Source organism: Electrophorus electricus, chromosome 5 (assembly GCF_013358815.1).
Source record: "Electrophorus electricus isolate fEleEle1 chromosome 5, fEleEle1.pri, whole genome shotgun sequence".
NCBI lineage: Eukaryota > Metazoa > Chordata > Actinopteri > Gymnotiformes > Gymnotidae > Electrophorus > Electrophorus electricus.
The window spans coordinates 23747241-23767102 of NC_049539.1; the positions used below are offsets into that span (position 1 = coordinate 23747241).

The following is a 19862-nucleotide window of genomic DNA, read 5'->3' on the forward strand; positions in this document are numbered from 1 at the left end:
ACCACCCATATCAACTGCAAGCTTTGTTTATGGCTGGTGTACAAGTAAAAAGAAATGCATAATTTCCATTTGGGCTGAGTGTAGTGGTTGATCAAAAGTCTGTTATAGCCCATACTGGAATGTGAGTGAGGATTTGTGTCACAGACATTTCTGTCTGTGTCATATCGCCCAATTCCTCATCACACTACAACACCCAGCAGGCTGTTTATGACCCAACCCAGGACTCCACCAATCATGAACTTCATGTCAGATCGTCATCACCAGAATATTGAAATCGCCTGTGCACTTGATTATTTAAGCCTGTTTTGAACATTAGGACTCTGCGAAGTGTTGCCTCTAGAATCCTATGCATACTCCCTGTTACTACAATAAATCCCTGTTTTTTATCTGCGAGCATCTGATTTTTGCCTGGCCTGTAACAGAATACTTCACCCCCATGCAGATAGCAGATTCAGATGAGTTAAAGGAAGCCTTGGCTAACCATGATCAACTAATCCACCAACACCACCAGTTGCTTGAGGGTTTCACACGGGCAATGGATACTATAGCCAAGCAACAATCGGATCAACAAACTCAAATGTTGGAACTAGGACAAAGTCTCAGAGAACTTACCTCCCAGCTACAAATGATGACTACTCCTTCTCAGTTCAGTCCCACGCCTGCACCTACTACCACCGTGAGCAGTCTTCCACCAACCCCTGAAAAATATGACAAGTGTCGAGGTTACAATGTTCATTATATTTCAATAGCCTTCCAACCTGTTCCAATCAAGATAAAATTAACTTCATTACCTCTCATCTCACTGACAAAGCTCTTGACTGGGCAACTTCCATCTTGGCTAACGTACAACTGGCATCTTATGATGATTTAATTGAGCAATTCAAAGCTGTGTTCGATCACCTGCATGAGGGAATAGCCTGGGGGGAGATACTTAGAACATCTAGAACATCATGCCCCAATTATACCATGGTCACATAAGGAAATCGCTCAGTGGTTGTCTCAATGCCTAAGAAATTGTTTGTCATTACCAGTTGTCCGGTTATGTTCCACCACTGTTGAGAGCCTTGCTGATACACAAGCCTTTTCCCTCTCTCCAGAATACCATGATCTCTCTTTGGTCTTTAGCAAGAAAAAAGCTACCCTGTTAACTCCCCATCATCCCTATGACTGTGCTATTGAACTCTTGGAGGGAGCCGTGTTTCCCAAGGCTTGTGTTTATCTTCTCTCCCAGGAAGAAGAGAGGATCATGGAGGAATGTATAAATGAAGCATTAAGTCAAGGCTTTATTATGCCATCCACTTCCCCCATGGGGTTGGGATTTTCTTGTAAAAAAGGACGGAGGTCTTGACCCTGTATTGACTATCGAAATTTCAATCATATTTCCAAGAAACATGAATACTGATTACCTCTCATTCCCATCGCTCTGGAACTACTATGAGAAGCCAAGATCTTCACCAAATTAGACCTACGTAGTGCATATCATTTGATAAGGATCAAGAAAGGTGATAAATGGAAAAACACCTTTATCACCACCAGAGGTCACTATAAGCCCAAAATCATGCTATACAGTCTCAGTGTGGCTGCATCTGTCTTTCAGGGTTTTATCAATGATATCCTCCATGAATATATTGGAAAGTTCGTTATCGCTTATATTGATGACATCCTAATCTATTCCCACAACATTAAAAGCCACATACAACATGCAAGAAAAGTATTGAAGAGTCTTCTGTATAATAGGTTATATGTCAAGGGAGAGAAATGTGAATTCCACCTTCCTACCATGACTTTTTTGGGATACATGATCAGCCACGGTGGGATCACCATGGATGACAAGAAGATCAAAGCTATCATTCAGTGGCCTATTCCGATCAGCGTTAAAAAGATCCAGAGTTTCTTGGGGTTTGCAAACTTTTACTGACAATTCATACAGAATTTTAGTAGTATTGCAGCCCCTCTCACAGCCCTCCTGAAAGGAGCAATGACCAAGTTATTATGGAATCAGGAGGCTGACCAAGCATTCAAAAACCTGAAACAAACTTTTAGCATGGCTCCTATACTTAGGCATCCGGATTCTTCTATTCCCTTTGTCATGGAGGTTGATGCTTCAAACATCGGGGTAGGAGCTATACTTTCACAACAACAATATAAATCCAAGTTAAACCCAATATCTTATTTTTCCTGTAGGTTATCACCAGCAGAATGTAATTACAGAATAGGAGAATGTGAACTTATAAGAGTGGAGGCATTGGATAAAGAGGGCGAATCACCCCTTTCTTGTTATCACCAACCACAGAAATCTGGAATACATGCATACAGCTAAACAACTGAACCCATGTCAAGCCCGTTGGTCTCTGTTCTTTTCAAGATTTGATTTTAAGGATGCATTATCCCGACGTTTTCTTGGAGGAGACAGGAGATGACCCTGGAAAAACAGAAACCATCCTTCCTAGCTGCACCTATCATCTATATGATGGGAAATAGATGATGAAATAGAACAGGCCATGCAAGACACAGTCATCCCAAAGGAGTGTCCGTCGGGGAAACAATACATTCCTACCTCTTGCCGTGACCGCCTATTGATGGGGGCTCATTCCTCGTTAGTTTCAGGGCATCCTGGAGAGACATGTACTCGATAGCTTCTGGCTAACTGGTACTGGTGGGAGACCATGATGGGCGATGCTCATAAATATGTTTCTTCATGTTCGGTTTGCAGTCAAAGTAAAACACCTAAGATTCTCCCTGGAGGAAAGCTCATGCCACTTCCCATACCCAACAGACCTTGGTCTCACATCGCTTTAGATTTCGTTACAGACCTCCCATGTTCTGAAGGTAACACTATGGTCCTCACTATAGTTGATCGTTTCTCCAGGGGTGTGTGGTTCATTGCATTCCCGAGTATGCCTACAGCCTTCCAAACTGCAGAAGCATTGTTTAATCAAGTGTTCCGTATATTTGGCATTCCTGAGGACAAATGATCAGATTCGGGACCTCAATTTACATCACGTGTTTGGGCATCCTTTTTTGAACATGTAGGGGTGGCTTGAACATATAGGGGTGGATTGGTTTCAGGGCATCCTAACCGGTACTGGTGGGAGACCATGATGGGCTCCCAGTGTCCTTTCAGATTTCCATGCAAGGTTCCCGGAAAGGCCTGCACCTCGCCCTCGGGGTCATCCTCTCCGCCATACCGCTACGGAGTCTTGTCCTGAAGCGTACTCTGCCTTGTGTACTGGGAGTCGTCACGGGTGACCTCGTACCTTGGCCATCCCGGACTCTTTGGAGGGGGTTACTGTCATATCGCCCGATTCCTCATCACACTACAACACCCAGCAGGCTGTTCGTGACCCAACCCAGGACTCCACCAATCATGAACTTCTTGTCAGATCGTCATCAGCAGAATATTGAAATCGCCTGTGCACTTGATTATTTAAGCCTGTTTTGAACATTAGGACTCTGCGAAGTGTTGCCTATAGAATCCTATGCATACCGAGCGTTCTTTTGGATTGTTTTTCTGTGTACCGAACCTTGATTTAGTCATTCCAATTTCTGATTTTTGCCTACCCCTTTTGGATTCTACTGCCTGGATTATTGGATGATATTTATGCTTTTTTGACATGGACTCTTTTTCCTACTTTTGAGTTACTCCCTTTTTTGTGACCATTTCCACTACCTGTTACTACAATAAATCCCTGTTTTTTTATCCGCAAGCATCTGATTTTTGCCTGGCCTGTAACAGTCTAAAAACTATGTAAGAAATCCAATTGTATGTGGTCACTCAAGACACATTAAAAAGGCCAGGTATAAATGCCATGTGTTTTGATGTACCCTTGTGATTGGCTCACCCAAGGTGCATGTAATGCCAGGTGTGAACAGGGCCTAAGCTTTTGACTACCAAACTGTAAATTCATTTGGTTACAATTAGGATGAAATCTAAATACTATTGAAACAATTAGGTTTGAGCTAAGAGCTGTGGAGCTGTTATCCACACATGCATTAACTGGAGCCTTAAATATAACAGATCATTACTAGCACCATCATTAGTATGTGTATATTAGAAAATTACCTTCAAAGATGTTACTCAGCACTCTGGCCACATGTTCTCAACCTGTACCATTTGTTTTTGAAAAACAAATGAAAACAAACTGTCTTTTCCACAGGCTTGTTTTTTGGAAAATGAGAATAAAAAAGAATATGACTCATTCGTCAATATGAGAGAAATTAGATTAAAAGCTATTTGAAAATGATCACTTATAAATATATTTTAACAAATATTTACCCTTTTTTCTCTGCATTGTGTCTAGGAAAGATCAAGCTGGTTATATGTTCACGTGTGACCTCTCTGTGAGGAAAACAATGGTTGAAGAATTCTGTTATACCTATTGTATTACTTCTACTGTGGATAGAAGAGACTATTTTGAAAAGCTTCAACATGAGGACCGTTGCTATACATACAGAAAATTGCTTGGAAATAGCTCTATGTCTCACAAGGGTGAGTGCACAATGATTGTCTTAAAATAGTAGGATGACAGGCAGAGTGCTCTGCTTCTTGACAATGTGTGGGCTTGAAAAGTTCCTTTTCTCCCATATGTGAATTGTGAGCTTTAAAAGTCATGTAGGAACAAAGTCTTCTGCAGGGTCCAGACCAAAAAAAGTCTGATATACTGCCAATGCAGCAACACAGTATTTGCCAACGGTTGGGCTTTTGAATGTTGTGGGAAGTGATGTGTCCACTTTCCACTGCAGATAAGCACATTAATGAAGTATGTAAACAAGTGTGAAAGGTTTTGCAGAGAAAAAACAGGTTATAAAAACAGGATTATGTCAGAATAACACATTTCAAGCTAATGAAGAAATGATTTCATGCTAAAGGTGACTTTTAAAATACTTATATATATTTGAACTGTTCTCATATAGAAGCCTATATGAGAAGTTTTGCACAGACATAGAAATGTTTGAAAACACAAATGTGCAGAATTGCATATGAGTTTACTGAGATTATATACTTTGACATTGGAATTATCTTTTTTAATTTGATTGGTAACCAGAACCAGAAGGGTCCTGTACTTCTCACAGGGTTTTACAATGAAACTACCATCTTGAACTTCTTATATCAATGAAATAAGTCCTCATATAACTCCATTATAGACAAGTGAATATTGTTGTTTAATATATGCTATAATAATTACTAACACACTATCAGTCATCAAATGAAAACTTGGAAATCACCAGTAGTATACTATTATTATGATGGTACTTACTACTGAAGAAACAAGTAATGAAAATGTGTAAATAAATTAGAAATGTTTTTGTTTGTCATTCTTGCAGTTTTCCACCAGTTTGATGATGTGTGCCTGCTCGGAGGAGCACATACTTTTTTCGGATTATCAGTGGGAGGCAAAGCCACAGTGGTTAACAAAACCCGCAGCAAATTCATTCAAGTAGCATTAACAGACTTAATGCTGTGCACAAATAAAGATCTATCAGACATGCAAACCACATCTGTATTTTTAATGAACTGTTTACAAATAAGGCTTGTTTTCATGAATGGACATTGTGCAACAATACCAGCATTATTGGTAAGTACTACTGATGTATGCAGTACATGATGCTTATGAACATTTGATGTTGACTGTCCTGTAAGTTTAATTTATCTGTAACTAAAAGTATTCATTATGTAGCTAGAACAGATATCTAAACCTAGCCTAGGCATCATCCAATTTTATTCCAGCATTCATCCCTTTTGCCATTTCTGCCTATACACATTTAATAAGATCTTTTTCTGTTCTTCCACTGAAAACAAAAAAGTAAAAACCACTCAAAATCATCAAAGTGTATATCACTACCTGTTTTATCGTATACTCTTTCCTCTTTTTCAGCATGAAGACCAAAAGAAAATAACAAAAGCATTTACCCGAGCAATTGATAGTCTGAAAAATAACTCAACTGTTCAGTGTGTTCTTGCAGCTGCATTTCTTGCAGATTTTTTCAAAGTCAGTCTTGACAAACCTAGAACTGAAAAACTCTCTGAAATAGTTCGACGAAATGGTGAGCTACAAGGCTCTCTCGCAAGTCTAGAAGACTCAGCAAAATGGTGAGCTCTGTGTTTATATTTTCGCTACATCTGCTAGATTAAGCTTTTATCTACCCTGAGCATGACCCCACACGAATTCTTGCTACAACTGTTAAAATGGCAGTCACATCACAGTTTTCGTGTAAGTATTAATTGTGCTGAATCTATAGACAGTTTTAATTTATACTTGCTTGTGCTTTATTGGGTTAGCCAGCTGTTCCACCAAATGACAGCTTGAATTAAGTTTAATGTTAAGTTCAAAATAATGAAAATTTGTTTGGTGCAAAAATCACTGTTTAGCAGGAGTACTTCAAGGATGCTTATTTCATTCTCCCATGAAAGTTAAAGTTGTACTGAAATTATTTCAAGAAATAAAAAAGTATAATTCACTAACAAGTATAGAGCTGGAGAGCTGTTACTAATGTTGTGAATCAGGCTTCACTCAATGTTTATTATCTTCTACCTAAAAAATTTAAATGCTTGAACCCCTCATCCCTGCATGTATCATCACTACAAAACTCATGTCTATGAAAATTCTGAATAGGTAAATTAACATTTTTCTGTGTAATAGACAATTTTCCCCGAAATAGTAAAATTTGAACTTTAGTGGTTTATCCTGTGGTTTTGGGTTCAGAAAATTATGCTCAGATGTGAATTGAAGTGAATCCAGTTTTAACAAAAATAGCAGTCCAAAAATATAAGGGTTACATTATTTAAAAAACCCAAACCATCTGAATTAGTCTTTTGTAGCACATAGACCATAGTTCCATTTTGAATGAATTTGTTTTTGCATGAGGCCTATTGAGTGCTATATTATCAAGTAGCTGGGCTAGTAATAATGTCAAAGAATTACTAGTAACAGTTTCTATAACTTTGCAGTTCTGTTTTACTCATAAAAATGAATTCCCTACTTTAGTGTAATTGCCAAGGCTGTGCAGTATGTCTTCGACCAAGCCTGCAGAAACAAGTCAAAAAAAGGAGCTGTATGGATGATGTCACTCTTTTATGCGGTGTTGCCAGCAGATTATGATCAGATGCTAAAATATGGACAAGAATATATACCATGGATGTCAACACAAAGGTTTAGTTACTTTTCATCTACATACATGAGTATCATGTAAATCATAATAAATACTTAATAATTGACTAATTTTAAGTTACAGAAGTTGAAATGTCAGTGAACCAGATTAAAGATAGTACAGGGGTGTGGTGACAGCAGTAATACTTTCATATATGTTGGAAATAATGCCCATGATGACGAGCATAAAATAATGCAATTGTGCTTAATATTTAGTTATAGCAGCAATGAGAATGAACTGCTTTGATGTGTTGATTTGCACTGGATTGACCTTTTAAAGTGTATATGGAAAACTTCTACTGAGGCACCCACCAGCGAATGTCTGAGGGGTACACAAGAGTTTAATTTTTATACAGTTTTCCAAGGGCAATTATATAATTGCCCTGCCTTTTTTTAAACTATTGATCTTTGCAGTTTTCACCATTATGTCCAAATCATGCATTTTTTACCATTATGCAGATGAATATTTAATACGTATACCAGTTAGAGTTTAGTACCTTTATATTCAAATGAGAGATTTCTTTTTTTTAATGATCTCATTTTGCACACCTACTATTGATAAGTGTTTCTTGTACCACTTGATACCTGTTGCTAAAACAGACGTGAATAATCCACTTTGCTCCTGCTCAGTGGCCTTGAAGCTCTCTGCACCATGTCCTGAGATACCTACTGAAACACATTTTCATGCTTTCAAACACACTTTAAACCTGAAAGAGAGACCCTAAAAGGCCACTCTACTGAGATCACAGATCACCTTATGAGAATACAGGCTCACTACTTTACCTTTCTTTTACTTAAACATTTTATTACATTAACCCTGTACAGTAAAACTAAAGTTGAAGTAATATCAAAGCCTCATTATAACTAAAGTGAGTGAAAATTTACTGTACACCTAGTACAACCTTTAACTCAACACCAGCCTTTTAGTATAAATTCCTTTGCATAAAATAAATGTAGTTTTTTTTAGCATTTAAGTTGATTTATTGTAAATATACATTACTTACTAACCTTTAATCCATTTTTTTCAGAGACCTTTGTGAAATGATCAAGACACACTCTAGCCAATTAAAGAAATGCAAAGGATTTACTGCTTCGGTTTTAGATGTGTTTGATGTGGAACATGACGAGATGAAGCTTTTATCTACCCTGAGCATGACCCCACACGAATTCTTGCTACAACTGTTAAAATGGCAGTCACGTCACAGTTTTCGTGTAAGTATTAATTGTGCTGAATCTATAGACAGTTTTAATTTATACTTGCTTGTGCTTTATTGGGTTAGCCAACTGTTCCACCAAATGACAGCTTGAATTAAGTTTAATGTTAAGTTCAAAATAATGAAAATTTGTTTGGTGCAAAAATCGCTGTTTAGCAGGAGTACTTCAAGGGTCCTTATTTCATTCTCCCATGAAAGTTAAAGTTGTACTGAAATTATTTCAAGAAATAAAAAAGTATAATTCACTAACAAGTATAGAGCTGGAGAGCTGTTACTAATGTTGTGAATCAGGCTTCACTCAATGTTTATTATCTTCTACCTAAAAAATTTAAATGCTTGAACCCCTCATCCCTGCATGTATCATCACTACAAAACTCATGTCTATGAAAATTCTGAATAGGTAAATTAACATTTTTCTGTGTAATAGACAATTTTCCCCGAAATAGTAAAATTTGAACTTTAGTGGTTTATCCTGTGGTTTTGGGTTCAGAAAATTATGCTCAGATGTGAATTGAAGTTAATCCAGTTTTAACAAAAAAAGCAGTCCAAAAATATAAGGGTTACATTATTTAAACAACCCAAACCATCTGAATTAGTCTTTTGTAGCACATAGACCATAGTTCCATTTTGGGAACCAACAACTGGGCTATTGGTACAACCAATCATAATTACCCTTTGATTCATCCGGGCTCCTGCCGACAGTGCTCAACCATGCTTCAGATGCCACTTTCTTTTTATCCTGTTGTGTTCACTGATCAAAGATCAGCAAAGATTTCAGAAGTGCTAGTCACTTTTTTGACTATCAGCTTGTGTTGCTTTTTTCCCAGACTTGAGCTTGGACAGTGTCAACAACTCTACACTTTTGTTTAATCCTCTTAGGGATAATTCTTTTAGGAAACACTGTTCTGAGATATATTGAAATCTGGAAATTCACCCTTGAGTGGTTTCTGCAAATGAACAACCTACATATCTTATTACCACTAGGATTTTTATAGTCTTAAAAATATTAAAACATAGAGGTCACGGTAAGGGAGGCATTTTTAAAATATGTCTTCCTAGACATGGCTATATTTACAATTATGGCTGTAACGGTGAGTAGTAAGGAGGTGGACGCATGTGTGGAGAAGAGCAAGATTTATTAGGGGCAAATCCAGAGTCGTAGTCATCAGAGTAGTCCAGGGCCATATTACCAACACAGAGAGTTTTAGGAATACATGTTAGAATAAATGTTAACTAGACACAGGTGCTACAAATGAAGGTCAGAGAAAACGAAATACGGAAGCAAAGCAATCACATGAGACATGGAAACAATAGAAACATGGATACTAGGCGTGAACAACCATGACAACAACATTTGGCAGACACTGTTATCCAGTGCAACTTACAATGTATAGATGTGGCAGAGCAGGTTTTTGCATTTGAAACATAATTTTTGCATAATTTTGAATTTGAAAAATGGTGCCAAAGACTTCATACATTTGTGTCTGTGCCTATAGTGTCTGATCTGAAATATGTGAGAATAGCTGTTATTTTACAAATATATGTTACTTTCTAAATATGTGATAACTATTGAGTGCACTTATGAATTAGGCATTCAGAAAGGATCTGATGTGCTTCTGATTTAATCTTGCAGAAACTGCATAGAGTTGTGAAAACTATTGCTGAGCAGATCAAGGAGTGGCTAAAAGAAAGGTAAATTGATTAACTGAAAATGTATTGGTATATCTACAGAATAACTGCCGTATATGTATTCTTTGTAGCAAAGAATGCACCAATACCCATTCTGTATTTAATTCAGGATAGCATTAGTGACTTTCCTGTATTAAATACAGATAGTTGTGTGCAAAAGCTGCATGTGGATTGTTATGTTTTGTATAGTTTTTGTTCACATAAAATGATTTAATCTAATAACATTCCAATGTTCCATACTGTTATAATCTCTCCTTATAGCAATGCTGACCATTCATGTTTGGCCCTTTATATTTATATATATATATATATATATATATATATATATATATATATATATATATATATATATATATATATATATATATAATTTTTTAATTTTTTTTTATTAAGCAGCGAAGAAAGGTCAGAACTGTCAAAAAATGATGTGCACTGCTGTCTGGTGACAACGATGGACGTCGTTAAAAAGTCTCTATCGGATGCTGGTCGGATAACGCACTATGAGAATGTTCTCTCAGTATTATGGCTTTTGAATGCCTTCACTGTCTACTTTGTCTATCATCCAGATGATGAGGTAAATTATCTTACTTACAATTTTGATTACAAATTATATTTTTATATTATATAATGGCTAAGAAACTGATCTGAAGTAAGTAATGCGATCAAAAATATAATGCAATGCAGAATCAAGCATCATGTGTAACGCTGAGTGGTAAGGAGGCGGACGCATGTGCGGCAAAGAGCAAAATTTGTTCAGGGTAAATCCAGAATCAGAGTCGTTAAGGCAGTCCAGGGTCAAAGAGGCGACACGGAGAGTACATGGATACATAACAAAAACACATGAAGGCAAACGGGAGAAGCAGGCTATAACAAAAGACACTTGGAAAACTCGGGGCTAAGAAACACAAAGGCTGGGAAAACAAACTTAAGCACAATGATTCAAATATACATACACGGAGTCAAGAAACAAGCATAGCCACATAAACAAGGTAGAAACTAGGGACAGGTGTTGAAAATCAAACGAAGGGTAGAGAAAACGAAACTATGGAACGGAACTAAAAAACACAAGACAAGAAAAACACGGAACATGGGACCTGGAAGGGACTGATCGTGACATCATGATCATTTATGCATTTGTGATCACTTGGAATGTTGATGACTAGAACTGGAAGAACGTGGGGATGACTGGAATTTTAAAAAGGCTTTTCCTTATAACAAATCCCACAGATGGCTCCTGTACTTATCAGGCTCTTCTCCAAAATCCTACCTGACCGTCTCACTGATCATGTTTTATGCAACTTAGATATTTTGAGTAGGTATTTTAAATAAATAATATTTAGAAATTTTTTGAAGGTTGACGAAGAAAGGTGAAATAAATCGCACAAATATGACATGCCTGTCAACGGCTGGTCATCTAGTAAATTTTATTTTGACCACTTGTAGGAGCCCGAGTGCTGCAGGACACACAGACTCCCTCGACGCAGACAGACGTTTATTACACAAACACGAATAACAAACACAGTGGCACTCACATAGAACAGACAAGGAGAACATGTGTAACCTCGAACACGGCTTACAAACATAATGTGCAACACGTACGTGAACATGATCAAGAACAAAGACCGACAGGGATGCACACACCAACCGGGATTTATACACAAACATTACAATAATAACCTGGTGCAGGTGTGTGCTGACTACATAGGCATGGTTACAAACAAAATGATGAACTCCTACAGCACGCGGCAGGCCATACCACGTGAAGAGTGGGAAGGGGCACATTCTGTGACACCTTTTCTGATGATTCCAAAGGCCAGGAGATATTCATATTTCCTGTATTATTACAATGATTAGCTCCAGTAAAAACATTAAGAATGGTTTCAGATGTGTGAGACACTGGACTTTTTCAGTGTAAGATCTGGTTAGATATTAGATATGTTAGATTCAAGTGCTTGAGGTTTAAGCAGATGGCACAAAAGCAAAATTACAGAATATTGTTTGAATTGGAAGGAGTGGATCATTTTTGGCTGCTGTTCCTTTTGTCAACAGATACTAAAGGGATTTTGCAGAATGTACACTGTAATGTGAATTTTTAATTGCAGATTTTAGAGACTCTTGACATTTCAAAATTAATGCAAGAAATGTCATTCTGCATCAGAAGGCAGAAACAAGGCGGGGCATTGACCATGAAAGTATGTATATTTCTTTCAGTTAATTTTGCAATAATTAAATATTTCCTTAATCACATTTTCTATGTAAATTGGCAAGTATTCAGAAAAAAACTAATTAAATATATGGATGTTGTTACTATGTAAAGCTCTGTACATAGTGCTTAAAATAATTAATACCTGTGTTTCATTGCTAGAAATAATTCACCAATACCCATTTTCCATTGCTAGAAATACTAAACTAATGCAAGTGTTTTCTTCTTCAGGACTGGAATACATTATTTGAACTTCCACTGCCAGATTTTTGGCAAAGACAGTGGGAGAAAGACTTAAAGGCACTCTTCATAGAAAACCTGCAAAAGGCAAGTTAAAGACATAGTTATTTAAAAGGTTCCCAGATTTAGAAGTGGGCATGCATAATTTTTTCTATCCCATATCAATCCAGGTAGGCAATGATTAATATGTCATTTTATAAGTATAACTATAATGTAATTGCACATAGTTGATGGTGGAGTTAGGTGATTACCTAGCTATTTCTTTCAATTTGAGAAGCAGTCAGTTGCTAACTGCTAGCCAGAATGGCAAAATTGACATTATACATCATTATACACATTATACACAATATAGACCTAACAGTTTTACAGTCAAGGGGCATTAAAGTCAAAACAATCTCTAGATATTAACACTTGCCTAAAGGAACGAGGTAATGCAGAAAATACAGTGACTTATCTTTCTACCGAAAAGTCTTTGACTGAATTCTTCCATGGATACTATGTTATTATTTATATTTAATGTTTGTTTCTCTACACAATATAATACATTTGAACCCCAACACACTAATGTGTTTGAACAGAAAAGTGACATGGAACAAGTGAGAATCTACTGTGATAGGTCTGCTGTTTGTCCAGCAATGGAGGATTGTCTGTCAAGTTGTGCAGAAAATGCAGTTAAAAGATTGATATTGCATGATTTCAAGGTAAGATATATAGCCTAAAGCAGTTAAAAGTTTGATATTGCATGGTTTCAAGGTAAGATATATAGCCTAAAGCAGTTAAAAGATTGATATTGCATGGTTTCAGGGTAAGATATATAGCCTAAAGCAGTTAAAAGATTGATATTGCATGGTTCTAACTTGGAAAGAGGTCTAGAATGTTGTGTAAGCAAAAAAGAACAACATTGCAACTGTCCTGTTCTGTATTTATTGTATGTTACCTAATCCTATAGCGGAACACGGACAAGCTAACAGAGTACACTATGCTAAAACTATCCAATAATATGGGGCACCCACCCACATACCTAATGCGTCTGGACAAACCACGTGTACCTACATGGTGAGGGATGTAGATGCGCACATATGCTAATCTGTCTTTAATCCAAATAGGTAACAAACACAAGATGGAACAAACACAAATTACAAACACTAGGACACAATACACAACAAACATCCAGCCAAGATACTCAAGACATATAGGGGATAAAAATTGCAATATGAGAAGACACCAAAACATCACTTTTCTAGTTGTTGGAAAGAGCAAGAGTCGGATCATCTTGATAAATAATGCATGCTCTCATTGAAATTGTTTGAAAGTGTATGTTAGCTGCTTGAACCTGAACTTAACAAATCACCTTAACAAATCACCTGTCACATTTATCAGGCATACTTAAACTGTTGGGAAGTTACCATGGTGACAGTAGACATGTTACCACTTATTTACCATGAGAATCACTTTTGCCTTCACCCTCCACATCTTTTCTAGCTCGTCTTTCAGCCCTTGGTATTTCTCAAACTTTTAGTGTTCCTTGTTCCTTGTTCCTTGTTGCAATCACTTGGGACTGCTACATATGTCACTATGGCCCTCTTCTACTATATGTCCATCACTACTAAGTCTGGTTGGTTAGCCATTACGATTTTGTCCGTCTGTATCTTAGCTTGGTCATTCTCCAACACCTTCTGGGGTGTACTTGGGGAATTTCCGGCCAATACTCAGCACAGATTTTTCTGTGTATTATGCCAGCCACTTGGTTATAGCATTCCCTGCATGCTCTGCCTGCTACCATCTTGCATCCGTCTGTTATGTGCTGGATTGTCTCAGGTGCATCTTTGCACAGACTGCATCTGGGGTCTTGCCTGGTATGATTGATCTTGTATTCAGAGCTTGTGCTTTTGCTGCCATAATTACACTTACATTAACATTTTACATTTTAAATGATAAGTGCCTCTGTGCTGTCTTTCAGTCCAGCCTTTTCAGCCATCAGTAGGATTTTTCCCAAATCAGCCTGTAGTAGAGAATGTAGACTTCTCTTGATCCTGACCACATTCTCACCCCTAAGATAACCCACAACCCACAACAACACCCATCCTACAGGACCTCAGTTATCGAGACCAGAACCCTTCCTGGTTCAGCGAGGGAAAGTTTCATTTCAACCCTCTTATCAGGTCTTCAAAGCTTTGGTAAGAAAGGTTTACAAGTCCCGCAGGGACACATGTCTCATGCAGACTTAGCTTTGTGAACTCAAAGACCATACAACACAGTTCATGGAACTTTCAGATAAATTCACATTCCAGAATAAGATGTATTAAAAGTCCACATTCCTGAAGGACCACTGAATTCTAACCTTTCTCAAACGTTGCCTCCCAAATATGGCAACAATACCAAACTTGAATAAAGGTTTTTTTTTTCTTCTTTTTCTTCACACTTGACTGTGTGAACTTTGAGTCCACAGTGCTCCTCAGTGACTGCAACAGGGTCCTGAACCTGGATCAATTAATCTATTTTAACAAATGGTATTGCACAGGATATTAACTAATTCGGAATGAGACTGATATGATACAAATTCACCTTCAGTAATTAATTATTAATAATTAATAATCATTTCCCTATGTTTAGGGTGTTGCCCCAATCAAGAATTCATAAATGTATGCATTTTTACTACACAGTCAGTGGTAAATACTGTGCAGGGGTTTATCTTCCTATGATGGTTCATGCTTCTCTTCATTCTGATCCTCCTCAGGTCTCTATGGTCTGTGGTAGTAACTAAGCACTTTATCACTTGGGACCATCATCCTGTTGTACCCGACGGATCTTGGTTGCTTAATCAATGGCTCTGGTGCTCACTAGTCCTCAGCCCCCCTTCCTTCTACTTAGTGTATGCTCTCACAGTGCTGGATTCGGGACGAATCCCACCATGCATTGCGAGGAGTTTCCTTGTCTTGATGTCAGTGGCTTCTAGCTCCTGTTTGACCATCTTATTATGTCAGCAGGTCTGATGACTGGTAATGTGTAGGTGTTAATATCCTGGATCCTGTCCTTCCCATTCATCTGACTTCTCAGGACTTGCCTCACTCTTTGTAGGTATTTGGCTGTAGCTGAACTCTCTTTATAATTCCCATTTGTCTGTGGGATTCCAAGGTATTTGTAGCCGCTTTCATCATCTATTATGTTGCCTTTTGATAGTACAATCCCCTCAGTTCTAACTACCTCTCCTCTTCTTGTAACCATCTGATCACATTTATCCAGTCTGAATGACATTCTGATGTCATTGCTAAATATCTTGGTGAGGTGGATTAGTTAGCCAATATCTCATTCACTTCTGGCATACAATTTGATGTCATATAGAGGATCCACTCTTTTTGAGGATTTCAATGATGGATTCTATGCAGAACAGCACCAGGCATCTCTAGCAGTGGGCAATCCCCCACTTGATGGTGACTTGTGCTATTGGCTTGGAGTGGGCCTCTAGGGCTGTCTTCCAAAGCCCCATTGAGTTCTTTGTGAAGGCTCTTAGAGTCCTGTTGATGTTATACAGTCTCATGCATTACAGGATCCATGTGTGGGGCATGAACTCATTAAATCAAATTTTCTTGCAGTAAATCAGGTGGTGCAGGTTTGTTTTACAGTCTTGGGTTTGAGCCACCAGTAGCTGGTGCTTGGCTCCTCTGGTGTTCTTACCAATGCCTTTCTGAGCCCTGCATGTATTGTGCTGCAGTGATGCCTGATAGGAGCTTCCATGTTGTGCAGAACAGGTTATCAGTAGTGTGTGTGTGTGTGTGTGTGTGTGTGTGTGTGTGTGTGTGTGTGTGTGTGTGTGTGTATTTGAAAAATATCAAAAATATTTTCAGTTTATGTACAGATTGTTCAGTGGCACATTTTTACAAATATAAAAATCTGTCTTTTCAACTAGTTTAATCTCTTAAAGAAGATCTCAGAGACTGAAAGACATAAATATGGAAATTTGATGTCAGTCATTATTGAAAACAAACTGAGCAACATAAATTGGAGCTCTGAAGATTACTTTTATCTACTTTATGATAAAGAACTGAAATGTGTTTTCTCGATTCTGGGTAAGACTTTCATCCTGTTTTTTTAAATTTAGATTAGTTTATTAATACACTTTTGCATTGATAGTGTTTTCTGTATTTCAAGTGCAGATGTCATTAATAATTTGTGTGTGTGGATATTAGAATAACCCTTATTAAAATCCATTTTTGAGGAAGATCAAGAATAAGTTGAGATAAAGTAAAATTAACTGTGATCAATTATCATTTAATGACTGAGTTACAATATCTTTATACCCACACTTGCCACTGAGTAACTGATGTAATCAACTGAAATATTGGATATTTCACAGTATATAACCTCTTCTCATCCTTTTGCAGATGAACACCAGCAAAAGCACAAAGACCACATGGCAAACCTTTCAACACAAGCACAGAGCCTGATTGACAGAACTTACACACTGATGGAGCAGTTGCTTGAGGAAATTATGAACAAATCAATACCATGCAAACTAATTAAAACCATCATTAATGAGCAAGAAAATGTCAATAGGTTCCTACTAGGTAAGGAACTTTTTGTAAAATTGTGGAAAGCTTGAAATCTAATTTTAAAAATTTAATTAAAAGATCACAGATCATTTTTAGAGTTACATTTTCTCTGTAATGTGTTTTTTAAAAAAGGTAAATCACCTAAATGAAGTAATGTAGAAATGTTTTGCATTGTGTGACTAGTTTTTCTACTGAAATTTGCTCTTCTTTTATATTTATACAGTGCAATATATAATATGTATTTAATCAGTTTTAATCTTTGGTCTTTCTTAGTTCAAGTTAGTACAGTAAATTGGATGAGAGTTAAGAATTTCAACATATACAGTGTGTTCCTAAGACCACAAAATTAAAACTGCACATGTGTAGTTTTAATGTTTTTTGTTTAATTTAATGTTGACACTTGTTGCATAGCGATGTACTGCCAAAGTTAATGAAAAATGATGGATAGTTTCATGTAGTTGGGTAGTGATGTGACTGTAATATAAATAAACTGATTTTAATTTAGGAAACAACAGCAAAAGATTCCAAAATGGATTAGAACAGGCAAACAAGGAGATCAGATCCTTTGAAGAAAGGAAAAGCCAAATAAAAGCACTCTATGATCTCAGCCAGGGCATGCAAGGTAAGATTTGTTTGTTACCTTTGTTAAGTTGTTAGTTAAGATTGACATTATTCTTTCTAAATTAACAAAAAATTGACAAACAGTTGGACATGAAGCAATTTTTAAATGACAGTGTTGCACAGAAAACCAACTTTGGTTATGATCTGGTATGAAACTGAGATGTGTAGTAATCAAACCTCTTTTTAGTTACACTGTTGATTACATAAACAGGTTCTGTTGGAAGCACTAGACTTACTAATCATTGTGACTGCCCTAAAAGTGTATATGTATTAACTGAAGGTAAAATTATTGTAATACTAATAGTTGTTTTTTTCAGTTGATGTAGAACTGCTTGAGTCTACTTCTTCAATAGACCTTGTCAATGAAAAACGTTCTCTGAAAGCTATAATGGAAATGTTGCTCAAGGAAGAACCTGAATCAGAAGGTGGAAATTATACATACTTAATTGATATTCAGATGTTTGAAAAGATTGAGGTCTTGTATAAAAGTACATATTTCAAAGAAACATGGAAGGAAACAGTAAAACAAGCCAAGGATACTGACTTTAAAAATGTTGAATTAATTCCACTGGATCAAGTCCATGGTAAAATTTTCAAACCGACATTAGAAAAAGTTAGAAAATCATACGAGGAGCTTAAGGATCTCTCAATGAAACTGCAAGACTTCGAGAATAAACTGGGCAAGTTTAAGCATTGTGTGCACAAGGAACTGCAGATAATGGCTGAAGTTTTTAGTGAAGATGCCAATACAACCTGGATTAATAACACAGAAGAACGCATTAACCGTTATAGAGAGCTTCAGTTTGCAGAAGAAAATGCAAAAGTGATCAATGATTTAAAAGGTCATCTTCAGCTTGGAGACTTTGGTGTGATTGAACATCTTGGGGTATGTTATAAATTATATACATATTTTTTCCCAGTCAAGTTGAAATATCATAGGGAAAACACAATGTAATTTTACCACATCAAAACAATGGAAAATAGAGGGTGTTTTTGTTAAATGGGTTTTTTATTTGATTGTATTTTGTACTCAAACCATTTCCAGTGAAAAATCTCACTCCTTTGAAAAAAACAATTTCTTTCACTTAATCATTTAACGTAAATGCAGATATTGCCTATTAAAATCCTCAGTAATCCTTCAGTTATTAAGAATATAATGACAGGGTAACCTAGAGTCAGTCCAGTGGCATGTGCCCTTCTATGATCCATGGAGAATCTGATGACTGTAATAGTAATTATGCCTTTTGTTTTTATGTGTTCAATTGATGGTATATTGTGTAATTAAAACAACAGGATATTGGCAACAAGTGCTTGCATGATCTCACTCACGACTTTTACAAAGTTGGGAACAAAGTGAAGGATATCCCAAAGGATGCAATTGGTTTTGTGAAAGAACTTAATGAATGTTTCAAAAGAGGATTCATCTCCTGGATTAAAGAGATTATAAAAGGTAAATGTACAAGCAATGAATACACACACACACACACACACACACACACACACACACACACACACACACACATACATATATATATATATATATATATATATATATATATATATATATATATATATATATATATATATATATATATATATATATATATATGCTTTGTCCCACAATAAAAATATATCACAGGAATCTCAGAAATATGTTGCAGATGATTTGAGTTGCAGCTGATCCTAGGGAGTTCCATAATACCTGCCTCAGTTGAGCAAGGTGGTCATGAAGGGCTATAATGCTTCAAGATAATAACAATGTAAAATCTAGGCCAAGAATAAGGCTTCATAATCATTGCAAATCTTAGCAGTATTTGCAGAAAGCCAGTATTTGTAAACAGAATAAGGGTAATTATCTCTAACTTACTTTTACTAGTAAGGATACAGGCTGCTATGTTGTAAACCAGCTGAAGCTTACTTATAGAGTCAGCAAGGCTTCCTTATAGAGTCAGCAACAGTGTATAATCAATATACAAATTAAAGCCAAATTATGTCTGTGAAATGTCCAGAGAGCTGTTTATAGAAGAACAATAAGGGATGTAAAACAACTCTGAAAAAACATATTGCACTCATGTTCTGAAAAACTGAAGCAGTCTGTCAAATAGGATCAAAACCAAGGGCTAGTTTACCTAAACAGACTATGCTAACACTTACTTCTAAAAGCTCATTTAGAGTACCAAAACATACAAACAACATC

The 19862-nt window shown here is 36.7% G+C and overlaps 1 protein-coding gene across 4 annotated transcripts in view; it reads left to right on the forward strand.

The window, feature by feature from the left end:
- Positions 1 to 19862, forward strand: part of LOC113589895 (E3 ubiquitin-protein ligase rnf213-alpha-like) — a 73366-nt gene that overhangs the window by 13865 nt on the left and 39639 nt on the right. For 3 of the 4 annotated variants that reach the window (XM_035526126.1, XM_035526129.1, XM_035526127.1), the window contains exons 9-23: positions 4302 to 4489; positions 5326 to 5576; positions 5877 to 6091; positions 6987 to 7151; positions 8177 to 8360; positions 9996 to 10054; positions 10445 to 10625; positions 12154 to 12243; positions 12486 to 12581; positions 13073 to 13195; positions 16402 to 16561; positions 16877 to 17059; positions 17550 to 17666; positions 17983 to 18551; positions 18959 to 19115. In XM_035526126.1, the coding sequence (XP_035382019.1) occupies positions 4302 to 4489; positions 5326 to 5576; positions 5877 to 6091; positions 6987 to 7151; positions 8177 to 8360; positions 9996 to 10054; positions 10445 to 10625; positions 12154 to 12243; positions 12486 to 12581; positions 13073 to 13195; positions 16402 to 16561; positions 16877 to 17059; positions 17550 to 17666; positions 17983 to 18551; positions 18959 to 19115 (2738 nt within the window). The remainder of the gene's footprint in view (positions 1 to 4301; positions 4490 to 5325; positions 5577 to 5876; positions 6092 to 6986; positions 7152 to 8176; positions 8361 to 9995; positions 10055 to 10444; positions 10626 to 12153; positions 12244 to 12485; positions 12582 to 13072; positions 13196 to 16401; positions 16562 to 16876; positions 17060 to 17549; positions 17667 to 17982; positions 18552 to 18958; positions 19116 to 19862) is intronic. The other variant, XM_035526128.1, reaches the window with a different exon arrangement.